Source organism: Eriocheir sinensis, unplaced genomic scaffold (genome assembly GCF_024679095.1).
Source record: "Eriocheir sinensis breed Jianghai 21 unplaced genomic scaffold, ASM2467909v1 Scaffold409, whole genome shotgun sequence".
Classification (NCBI taxonomy): Eukaryota; Metazoa; Arthropoda; class Malacostraca; order Decapoda; family Varunidae; genus Eriocheir; species Eriocheir sinensis.
This window is the reverse complement of record NW_026111731.1, coordinates 215,991-228,250: the sequence shown is the minus strand read 5'-3', so window position 1 is coordinate 228,250 and position 12,260 is coordinate 215,991. Positions and strand designations below refer to the sequence as shown.

Sequence of the window (12,260 nt, the reverse complement as noted above, 5' to 3'; positions counted from 1 at the left end):
AAATGAGGGTCATTACATCGACCACAGTTGATGCAGTCACTCATTTGCTTGGTAGTAAATCATGGACCCCGCTGAGTGTTGTCCAAGAATAGGGGATAGGTGTTTGGAAGATTGTGTTGAGCTGACGGGTGGAGAAATTGAGTTTTTGAGGCACTGAAGGACACAAAGTTACCTCTGTCCCATTCAGAAATGATAGCAAGGTCAAAGGTTAATGTTCTGCAGCGTCCAGCCTTGAGTCATGCTTCCCGTTGTGAGGGTCTTCTGTTGAGATGCTGAGCAATGCACAGGAGAGTTATCGGCATGAGTGGATTGTATTTAGTTTTGGAATTAAAGATTATTAATGTGTATTGCCTGGGCTTGGGATGACAGGTTCCTCTCTTCTCCTTTGTTGTATAACTGCAACAATAAACTATCAATCGACCAGTAATGAACAACATAAAGAGTGGGAGATAGCCCAGAGCCCTGCGGAACACCACTGTTTATAGGCGAAGGGGAAGAGCAGTGACCGTCTGTTAGTTAAGTAACACAAGGCCTCACTGTTGTGATTGTTTCTTGAAGTGACCAATTGGACCGAGCGGAAAGCCATCTCTCTCTCTCTCTCTCTCTCTCTCTCTCTCTCTCTCTCTCTCTCTCTCTCTGGATAATCAAAATCGTTGTGTAAGGCAGAAATATATTATACAAACTTACACACACACACACATATACACTGAGTGGAAAGAATGAGGAAGTGGCTGAGAGATGTGGTGTGAAGGAGACAGAGACACAGAGAAGGCTGCAATGGTTGGGACATGTGAGGAGAGAGACAGGTGGCAGGGAAGGGAATAAGGAAAGTGGCTGAGAGATGTGGTGTGAAGGAGACAGAGGAGAGAGAGACAGAGAAGGCTGCAATGGTTGGGACGTGTGAGGAGAGAGACAGGTGGCAGGGAAGGGAATAAGGAAAGTGGCTGAGAGATGTGGTGTGAAGGAGACAGAGAGACAGAGAAGGCTGCAATGGTTGGGACATGTGAGGAGAGAGACAGAGGGCGGAGGAGGGAATGGAGGTGCCCGGGATGAGACCAGTTGTAAGAGCATGGAGAGGAACAGTGACACAAGACTTGGGAGTGTTGGAAATAGAGGAAGGAAGGAGAGAAGATGGACCATAAGCCAAGAAGATGCTGATGACCCTTTTCTAACTATCCCCGTCTTGATGCTGCTCCTCCTCCTCCTTTTCTTCCAGGCTTCCTTCTATTCTCTTCCTCTTCTTTCATCATTTCTTCCTTTCCTCCATTCCTTTTCTTTCTGTTCGTGCTTTTTCGTAATATTTTCTTGTCCATCTTTCTCCTCTTTCTTTCACTAGTCTTTTCATTCCTTTCTTTCTTTTCTGTTCTTGTTGTTCCTCCATGTCTGTCTTTCTCTCTTTGTCTTCTTGTTCTTCAGCCAGGGCGGGGTTGCCAAACACTGTCCTCCACCGCCACCACATACACCAGCACCACACAACACCTCAGGGGAAGTGGATCTTCATGTGCCTGGCAATATTCTGCTTGGTCTTGAAATGTTTAAGACAAACATCACACTTGAACTCTCTCAGATCAGAGTGTGTGACAACATGGCTGTTCAAAGCAGATTTAGAAAAGAACCTTCTGTCACACTCAAGGCATTCATGAGGTCTTTCACCAGTGTGTGTAAGTGTGTGTCTGTTAAGGTGAGTCTTGTATCTGAACACTTTGCCACACTCTTGGCATTCATGAGGTCTTTCACCAGTGTGTGTAAGGGTGTGTGAGTTAAGGTTACTCTTTCTACTGAACACTTTGCCACACTCAAGGCATTCATGAGGTCTTTCACCAGTGTGTGTAAAGGTGTGTGTGTTAAGGTGACTCTTCCTACTGAACACTTTGCCACACTCTTGGCATTCATGAGGTCTTCCACCAGTGTGTGTAAGGGTGTGTGTGTTAAGGTGACTCTTCGTACTGAACACTTTGCCACACTCTTGGCATTCATGAGGTCTTTCACCAGTGTGTGTAAGAGTGTGTGTGTTAAGGTGACTCTTCCTACTGAACACTTTGCCACACTCTTGGCATTCATGAGGTCTTTCACCGGTGTGTGTAAGGGTGTGCTTGTTAAGGTTACTCTTCCAACTGAACACTTTGCCACACTCTTGGCATTCATGAGGTCTTTCACCAGTGTGTGTAAAGGTGTGTGTGTTAAGGTGACTCTTCCTACTGAACACTTTGCCACACTCTTGGCATTCATGAGGTCTTCCACCAGTGTGTGTAAGGGTGTGTGTGTTAAGGTGACTCTTCCTACTGAACACTTTGCCACACTCTTGGCATTCATGAGGTCTTTCACCAGTGTGTGTAAGGGTGTGCTTGTTAAGGTTACTCTTCCTACTGAACACTTTGCCACACTCTTGGCATTCATGAGGTCTTTCACCGGTGTGTGTAAGGGTGTGCTTGTTAAGGTCACCCTTCTTACTGAACACTTTGCCACACTTTTGGCATTCATGAGGTCTTCCACCAGAGTGTGTGGGTGTGTTTGTTGAGGTCACCCTTCCCTGGGATTCTTTTCCCACACTCTCGGCACTCATGCTTCCCTTCAGCAGTGTGTGCAAGGCTGTGTCTGGTGAACTTGCTCTCGGTCTCAAACCTTCTCTCACTCAAACTATCCCTTTCCTTTACGGCTGGAGATGCCAGCAGCAAGGTGGTGGTGGTGGTGGTGGTTCTCCTGAGCACCCCTGATCAGAGCATGCAAGGTGCTGTTCAAAGTTATGGCACTGAATTTTTTCTTTGGCACAAATATGATGAAGGAATTCCACTGTACTGTACTGCATGGTCTGGCACTGATCCTCACAGCAGTGGCAGGCTGCTCCTGCTGGTCCTGGCCCCTCAGGCTGCTGCCCAGCCCTGCAGCCTCCACTGCAACAGAAGTCAGCGGCAGTGAGGACGCAGCACGGCACCCGCCTCAGACCCTCGCTGCTGCACCAGCACCAGGGGTGGCTGTTGGGACAAAGATCACAGCCTCATAGAAACATGCTTCAAACTGAATACCAAAAGCATCTACAAATTCCATAAAATGTAGCAGAGCACAACACAGTTACTGGTTTTCAACCCCAATATTGTGACAACTGCATCAAAGAAACTGAGGCAAAATAGACCCAGAGCAGTGAACTAGCTGCCCTTGACAACCTGGAGGCAACCATGCAGCAGGCAGCTGAAAAGCACCTTGTGGATATGGGAAGCGGAAAACAGAGACAGAACAATGCTGCAGAACAGCCACCACAGAAAAGGGCATCAAGGAAGGGAAAGAACAGAGCAGGGAAGTGTGCAGAGCGTCGCCGCTTTGAGAGAAAGAACAACAAGATAACATGGATCAAAAACAAACAAAAAAAGAGAAAAATGAAATAAAACCAGACATGTTTAAACATGAAAGAATCAAATTGTCACCAACAAGATTAAAAGAGACAAAAACTCCAGAAACAAACAACCACGGAGACAAATAAACACTCTCGGAGGCCAAGAAGTAAAGAAGAAAGCTCCCTCTTGCTCTCCGTGAAGACGCAGCAAAGGTGCCGGACAAGGGGACCAGACCCAGGCTGTCCACTGCCTGGGATGCTGTGACCTCCATGACTACTAGAAGGCCTCTGCCTCAATAAAGAGACAAAATAATGCAAGCACTTGTGCTGTACAAAGTCCACAGCAAAACAATGGATGCAACAAACACTTGCCAAAACAACAAGACATTTATAAATATTGGGGAGAATTATGTAGAAAATCAGACCACACAGACCCCAAGGTCCAGACTAGGGTGTCTGTCCTTAAAAATAAGTGATTTTTCATTAATCAGATGGCTCCAAAACTTTGTATTTCCCTCTAGTTAACATTAAGTTCAAGGAAGTGACAGTCCAGCTTCTTCTTAAAGGAGTCAGTCGTGTTACACTGGACCACTGACGGCGGGAGCTTATTCCATTCTCGCACTACAACATTTGTGAAGAAATATTTGGTGCAATCTGAATTTACTTGTCTACATTTGAGTTTTGTGCCATTGTTCCTCGTTCGCAAAGTGTCATCAATCATGAACAATGTTGATCTGTCCACATTCATGAAACCATTAAGTATTTTAAAACATTCGATCAGTTTTCCTCGGAGGCGACGTTTCTCAAGAGAGAACATGTTAAGGGTGGAAAGCCTTTCTTTGTAGGATTTGTCGCGCAAGGAAGGGATAAATTTTGTTGCCTGACACTGAACACTTCTAGTTTAGCAATGTCCTTTGCATGGTGGGGAAACCAAAACTGTACAGCATATTCCAAATGGGGTCTGACTAAACTATTGTAGAGCGGAAGTATTACATCTTTATTCTTGAATAAAACGTTTCTTTCAATGAAGCCCAACGTTCTGTTCGCTTTATTTGCTGCATCAATGCATTGATGTGAGAATTTGAGGTTTGACGCGATTTTGACCCCCAGGTACTTACGCATTGAACGCTTTTGAGTTTGACGCGGCGCTTTTCATAATTGAACTTCTTATTTCTTGTTCCAACTTGAAGGACCTGACACTTGTCTACGTTAAAGGGCATCACCCATCTATCAGACCAAAGCTGAAATTTTGTGCAAATCCTCTTGGAGGCTTTGTCTGTCTTCGTCAGTGAGAACCGAGTTACCAATCTTTGTGTCGTCTTCAAATTTAATAATGCGATTATTGAGTCCTAGATCCACATCGTTGATTTAAATAATGAAGAGCACTGGGCCAAGAACAGAGCCCTGAGTGACGCCACAAGTGACCGGCGCCACTCTGAGTTAAATCCACAATCACCACTCTTGTTGTCTGTTGCTCAACCAATTCGCGATCCATTGGTTTACTTGACAGTCAATATCTATTTGCTTTAATTTATAAAGTAATTTATGATGTGGGACTTTATCAACGCTTTCTAGAAATCAAGATAGACTACGTCCAGTGATTTGGTTACGTCATAAACTGAGAAGAGGTTGTTATAAAAGGTTAATAGGTTTGATAGGCAGGACCTTTTGTTGCGGAAGCCATGTTGTGAATCCCCAATTAATGAGTGGCTTTCAAGGTAACTCACAATTTTGCCTCTAATTATTCTCTTGAGCAGCTTACCTACAACTGAAGTTAGACTAATGGGCCTGTAATTACCTGGTATTTTTCTGTCTCCCTTCTTAAAATTCGGTGTCACGTTAGCCTTTTTCCAATCTGAAGGGACGATGCCTTGTCGCAGGGACATATTAAAAAGTTGTGAGGGAGGAGAATTTCAATCTTTGTTTCTTTAAGCAGTATAGGATATATTCGTCGGGTCCGGGACTTTTATTTGTTTTAAGGGATTCGAGACCTTTAATGACTTCATCGGTAGTTATTACAAAGTTTGGCAATGCATGCTCGAGATTTACGTTAGCACTGTTGTCGTCACTGGTGTTGGTGGTAGTGGTGGGAGACTGCTTGTATTAACGCCTTCACTACTGCCAGGCCAAAACAACACCCCGCACTGTATCCAAGATCACCGCGCGTGCCAAATTTCAAATGTCGCTATTGAATATACCAAGTTTTCAGCCATAAACTCAACATAATCATCATGTGTTATATATGACAACATGCAGAATTAAATGATGCACATAAAGAAACATAAATTATTTGATAATTTTGAGATGTAAGCATAAATATAGAGATAAAATAACTCGTACACTGGCTAAAGCGAGCCAGGACGCAGTATGTGCATCCTTGGATATGGTACGGGGCACGCAGGGACACACAGTATACACGTCCTCGTGTTGAAGGGGTTAAACATCCTAGAAAAGTAATTGTTTAAGAGGTTTGCAATGTGTTGGCTGTCAGACACTTGTGCACCATCACTGTTTGTTAAAGGTCCAATTCCACTTCTGATCGCCCTCCTATTTTTAATATAACTGAAGAAGGGTTTCGGATTATTTTTACAGTTGGCTGCAATGTTTTTTTCATATCTACTCTTTGCCTGACATACTAATCTTTTCACTCGCCGCCTGGCTTCATGATAAAGTCTAATGTTTTCGGGCGTGCTTTGTTCTTTCTTTAGCCTGCAAAGCAATTTTCTCTCCTTAATCAAGTGTTTAATTTCGCTATTATTCCAAGGTGGGCTTTTATTAGTGTTACTTCACTTCTCACACATTGGGACAAAAGTGTTCTGCTGAGTGAGTAAATAATCCTTAAAGTTTAGCCAGGCTTCCTCTACGTTGCCGTCACCTGTATTATTTGTCGGATTTCTACGAAATTACCTCTTGAAATTTAGCACCTTTTCTTTATTTTCAGTCACTGTTGATTGAGTTCTGATATCGACGCACACTAATCTATGATCGCAAGAACCAAGGTGTTCTCCTACCGTGACATTACTGACTAGGTTATCTTGGGTCGCTACAACACGGTCAAGTATGTTATTTTGTCGAGTTGGTTAAAAAACCATTTGGCTTTGGTAATTTTCTTCTAAAAATTCAGTCATTCTATGTGACTCGCCTTCTGTGCCTGACAGTGTTACCCAGTCGATATGGGAGAGATTAAGGTCTCCTAATATCAGTGAGTCGCTGTTATTAAGTGACTGCATTAAAACACTGTACATTTCAACATCTTTGAGTGATTGCCCCGGAGGCCTGTAGGTGACAGATATATTTAGACTGAATTTTGCAATGTTTACTCGCACGCACAAATGTTTCACGTTAGTCTCTTGGTGTTCTGTCAGTGGGTTGCAAATAGTTTTTGATGTAAAGGGCGACGCCACCACCTCGACAGTTAACAGTCTTTTTTTAAGAGTGTAGCCATGTAGTAATTCACTTTATTATGGCCTTCCTAATATCTATTGTAGAAATTACAACTTGTCATGAACAGAGCTGCAAGGCTAATAAAGGCTCTGCCCCCCCGTGAGAGAATAACACTTGCACTTATAGACTTGCATTGGCTGCCCATTAAGGCACGAATAGTCTACAAAATATGTCTCCTGACTTACCAAGCAAAGCGACCTGGTAAACCTGGATATATGAGAAATTTACTACAGGATTTTCAATGGACACTGCCATGTCGGTGAGACACAGTGCAGAACAGCACAAACTCTATGAGCCCAGGGTCAACCTGGAACTGGGTCTCAGAGCATTTGAGAAGAGTGCCCCGTAGCTCTATAATGAGTTACCCGGGGATGTTAACCCGTAGCCCTATGTGATACAAAAGTGGCCCCAGTACTGCACTCGAGTAAATTTTTATTGGCTAAATCGCTCAAAATGACCCCAGTAACAAGGAAAATAGCTTCATTCCATTCACCATCGCCCATAAGTGCTCTGCAGTTACCTACCCCCGTACGCTTGTGGCTTACCCATGCCATGGATGATTATAGAACGTTTTCACTTTGCTTCGGACTTGATTTCATTTGTGTCACACGCCCAAATTCACTTTCCATGGGGTCGACGTCACCCCAGGGGCATATTGGCCTGGTAGAGGCTAGGCTGACTCACAAGTCGACGCCTGACCCATATGAGTGTATAGATGTGGACAGGAGCGTCCTTTCAATTGAAATTAATTACGGTAATTTGCAAACGCGTCTGACGCGTTAACGGTATATGATTGCAAATTGCTTTTAACACGTGAGACGCGTCAACGGTACTCTACGGGTTAAGAACAGTGGCAGTCTGGCAATCTTCAAGAAAGCGCTGAAGACTCACTTATTCACTAAATCCTACAACTTTACAAACGTGAAGGAAATAATTGAAACATATTCTCCTATTTTTCAAAGAATCACTTCACATACACACATAGATCATCCACAGTCTTTTCTGATACTTTGATTTGAAGCTGCTGTCATTTTTCTTTGAGAAATTTCAGTGAGGACATGTCCAATACATGACATGATCTGGTTAGACTCTTAAGAGAGTAGACAGAGTTGTGGTGTGGTGCTGGCCATGGCTGGCTGGCTGGCTGCAGCTGGTCAGTCTTAGGACTGGCTCAAATAGCTAGTTAGGTTCCCAAATGAACACCACTGAGTGCCAGGATTCAACCCGGCCTTCTGACTAGAAGTCAGGCCAGCATACCGACCAGACCACTTCTAGTCAGAAGGCCTGGGTTCGAATCCTGGCACTCAGTGGTGTTCATTTGGGATGTTTTCACTGTGTTAAATCAGTTTCTCTAATGTATTTACACACAGTATGTGCCATAAGGGTTTGAGTAAATGCCTTTCCGTCAGTCCTGGGTGTGGGCGGGTTACCTTCACCTTCATGTCCACAGTGCGGGCTGGGCGCCAGTTAACGGCCGCAGAAGTGGCCTCTGGTGCGGTAACCTTTTAGCCCATCGGTGGTCTGATCGGTATGCTGCCCTGACTTCTAGTCAGGGTTCAAATCCTGGCACTCAGTGGTGTTCATTTGGGATGTTTTTCACTGTGTTAATACAGTTTCTCTAAAGCCAGCCAGGTTACTTATCACGATGGAATATGATACACGGTTACTCCAACATGTGTTTTAAAATAATGTAGACAATATTGAGGTTTACGTTCATTTAATTATTTTCATTTAAAAAAATATATAAAAAATCAATTTAAATAAAAAATCTGATTTAAATGTTTAAAAACCGAATTATTTTATTTAAAAAAAAAATCAACAACCCTGGTGAGGATTGAGGACAACTTTAGGTGCTAATGTTACTGTTGTAATACTGGCGGCCCTGTGGAGCGCTGCTGCAGCAGCGGACCGGGGCCAGAAACCTCATCACCGGTGGACGGAAACAGGTAAACTTTACATGGGTATGCTTGGGTGTGATTCTGGAATAATACCTAGCTGTCACCTCAGGTATAAAAAGCTTGGGTAAAATTCTAGTGTTTGCCCATACTCCCCCCTCCCCCCCAAAACAAGCTTGGGGACCTGTGGGAATGCGGGGTTTCGGGTGGGGGACACGAAATCCGTAGCAATCGCGTATTTTTTGCGGGGGGGGGGGAGCAAAAATCCCTAGATCTAGGGAAATTCCCTACATTTAGGGATTTTTTCGCCCCACCGGCACTAAAACGAGTGTTTGTGATGAATTTAGTGTTCCCCATACAGAAACCACACATTCTCACTGGATCTCCAAGCTTGTTTTGGGAGAAAAGCGTAGTGAGCCTACCAAACGATGCTCACCTCACCGTCTGGCGTGGCGCCAGAGGCCATCTGCGCCTACATAAACCACCTACATCACACTCATGCCCTCTCTAGCACCGGTGCCAGTAGGTTGTCGCCTCATCGCAAGGTTTCTGTCCTGATAGTAGTGTACGTGGCACCAAACACGGTGTATCTTCATTGTTTATCACTGACACAAACAAAACCACCGGCTAGCTGTGATCCGTCCAACGCCGCATCTTAAACAGTACTGCGGGTTCTACACAAAGTGCAGGCTCTCGAACCTCCTGCCCGAGCTGTTCGAACACGTGGATCCTGACTGACCATATTCTGAATCTGCTTCACGGGTTTGTGTTCCCAGTATACAAGGTGATTGTGGCTATTGACTCCGTGCCTCCAGCATACGATAATACGCCTCCATTTATCATAGTTAAAAAACAAAATACATGTCCCTCAACCATAATATGAAGGCGGCGCCAGTAGCGGATCCAGATCCAGCCCCTTCCCCCAACGGTCTTGGGGAACCCGCGGGAAGTCGGGGTATTTGGGTGGGGGAGCATATTTAACTACTCCAACCGAACTTTACGACCTGCTAACGGGAAGACTTTGCCTCCCTCGACCCCCCTGCTAACCAAAGGGGGGCTGCACCCCCCCCTCTTTAAATACCCCACCCAAACTTTATGACCTAACAGCTAACTGAGGGGCATTGAAAGAAGTGCTTATGTCCCCTTCTTCAACATTAGCTATTACATTACTGACGACGCCAAGATGGTCCGCCGGCTTCACCAGACCCGTCCTCTTCCGAAGAAGCTTCACAATAACCTGCTTGACGCGCTCAGACGTGCTACCAGTAAGTGAATACATAGTCGTATATGAAGGTTGCAAGATTCTTATGACGGAAATTACTTACCGTTTAGATGCTTCATTATGACCGTAATACTGTGAAGGGGGGCTTCGCCCCTCGAACCCTCTTTGGTATGGAGAGGAGTGAAATTGTGGTTTCCGTACGTTGTAAAAAATCCTGGAATGTATGAAATTTCCCTACATCTAAGTATTTGTAAGGAATTTCCCTACATCTAGGGTATTTTTCAACCCCCATAACTCAAAAACTATGCATTTGCGACGCATTTCACGTTTACCACTGCATTCCCCGCAGTCTCAATGGCCCCCTAGCCAATTTTGGTTGCGAGGGTTGAGTATTGGCAAACACTAGAATAATACCAAAGCTTGAAACAGGTAAACTTGACATGGGTAAGCTTGGGTGTGATTCTGGAATATTACCAAGCTGTCACCTCAGCCACAAAAAGCTTGACACAGGTAAACTTGACATGGGTAAGCTTGGGTGTGATTCTGGAATATTACTGACCCACCACCTGAACCTCCCCCAAAAAGCTTGTAATAGGTAAGCTTGAAATAGATAACCTTGTAATACGCACTGTGTGGGCGTGGAGGCGTGGGGGCACCGGGTGGGCGTGGGGGCACTGTGTGGGCGTGCAGGCACAGTGTGGGCGTGAAGGCGTAGGCGGCGTGGCAGACTCCTCAGCGTTTCTCTGTTTTGATCTTGATCTTGATCTTGATGTCACAGGTGGCTCGGGATTTCTCCCCAGCCAGGCCTTTGAAGCGGTGTGGCGGACTGAACGTTCCCCCCTGTTCCCCCCTCTACTGCGCATGCGCCGACCCGTGCTGGCCCGCCCCATTTAAAGGGGGGACCAGCTGGCCCGCTTCTACTGCAGACTGATCGGTCCCCCGACGAGACATCGGTCCCCCCTCCTTATTCTGTCATTTGCATGCCTGTTATTTTCCACTGTGTATAACGATTTTTTTTTTACTCATATCTGAACACACTATCTGTAATATACAACAGGATATAACGGTATAGACTCAAAGAGCCCAGGGTCAACCTGGAACTGGGTTTCCAGAGCATTTGAGAAGAGTGCCCCGCGGCTCTATATAATGAGTTATCCGGGGATGTTAAGAACAGTGACAGTCTGGCAATCTTCAAGAAAGCGCTGAAGACTTACTTATTCACTAAGTCCTACGACTTAACAAATATGAGGATTGAAGACAACTTTAGGTGCTAATATTACTGTTATAATGTTAGCGGCCCTGTGGAGCGCTGCTGCGGCGGCAGACCGGGGCCTGAAACCTCATCAACGGTATCAAAACGTACAACTAAAAGCCTTCAGTAAATTGGTTTCCCTTCTTTCTGTATCACTTGTTGGGGTTATTTCCTAGGCGAGACTGCTGCCACATTAATAATTATGGTCACCAATCCTTTACAAAATACCTTTATATGCTCTAGATTAATATTATGAAGACTGTAACAACTCCCTTAGGTTAGTATGTTTTGGGAGGCGCCCACCAGGTTACGTTAGGATAGGCTTCCCGACCCCAAAATCCACATGATGAGGCGGGGACTCTAGGAAGCCAGCACTCTGCAGATGCGCAATCAACGTAATAAAATTCATAATATTAAAGATGAAGAGCTATAGTCCATGTAGTGATATTCTAAAAAGCTTTACCCCTATATATGATGAACTAGTGCTGATTTAAATAGATAGAGACTGAAGGATGACCAGGGATTCTGAGAGGCTATTTTGTACTGGTGGACTCTAGTGGGTAGATCAGGAGTTAGAACAAATAGGTCTGAAGGAGCGATTGGAGATTTATTACGAAAGATCTGCCAGTACTTGATTATGATTGATTGATTGATAGTTTATTGTTGCAGGTAAACAACAAGGGAGAAGGGAGGAACTCACTATGCTTCCATTCACTTTACTCTCTTATGCTTTCATTCACTTAAATGCTCCTCCCTTTCATGGCATGGCTCAAACCGTTTCTGATCTTGTAGCAAGACAAAACACACACACTCAGGAGGGCAGGCCTGTCGGCCTTTCACTGCCGCAGGATCACATACACATATAGGAGGGCAGGATTGCTAGCCTTCTGCTGGGAAGATGAGGTCACAACTTCATGGCTTACATCCTGTACCTATTGTATACAGGTAAAATACCATACTAAAAAAAGGGTGCGGCTGCTGAGGTGAGGCAGGCGAGCTCGGGACTCGAGGGCTTACCTTACCGGTGTGCCATATCCTGCAGGACGTCGGCAACCATGACACGCCACATCTCTCTATCTCGCGTTCTCTGCAGGACTTGCGCGATGTTCATTCCTGCCT

At 44.9% G+C, this 12,260-nt stretch overlaps 1 protein-coding gene across 1 annotated transcript; it reads right to left on the bottom strand.

Annotated features, from left to right (window-relative positions):
- Positions 1-1,465: 1,465 nt before the first annotated feature.
- On the bottom strand, positions 1,466-10,753 carry LOC126992150 (zinc finger protein OZF-like). The gene is made up of 2 exons (XM_050850811.1): positions 10,519-10,753; positions 1,466-2,972 (listed from the first exon to the last, which is right to left on the bottom strand). The coding sequence occupies exon 2, from the start codon at positions 2,561-2,563 to the stop codon at positions 1,481-1,483; it is 1,083 nt and encodes a 360-aa protein (XP_050706768.1). The 5' UTR covers positions 2,564-2,972; positions 10,519-10,753; the 3' UTR covers positions 1,466-1,480.
- Between the last annotated feature and the right edge of the window lie 1,507 nt (positions 10,754-12,260).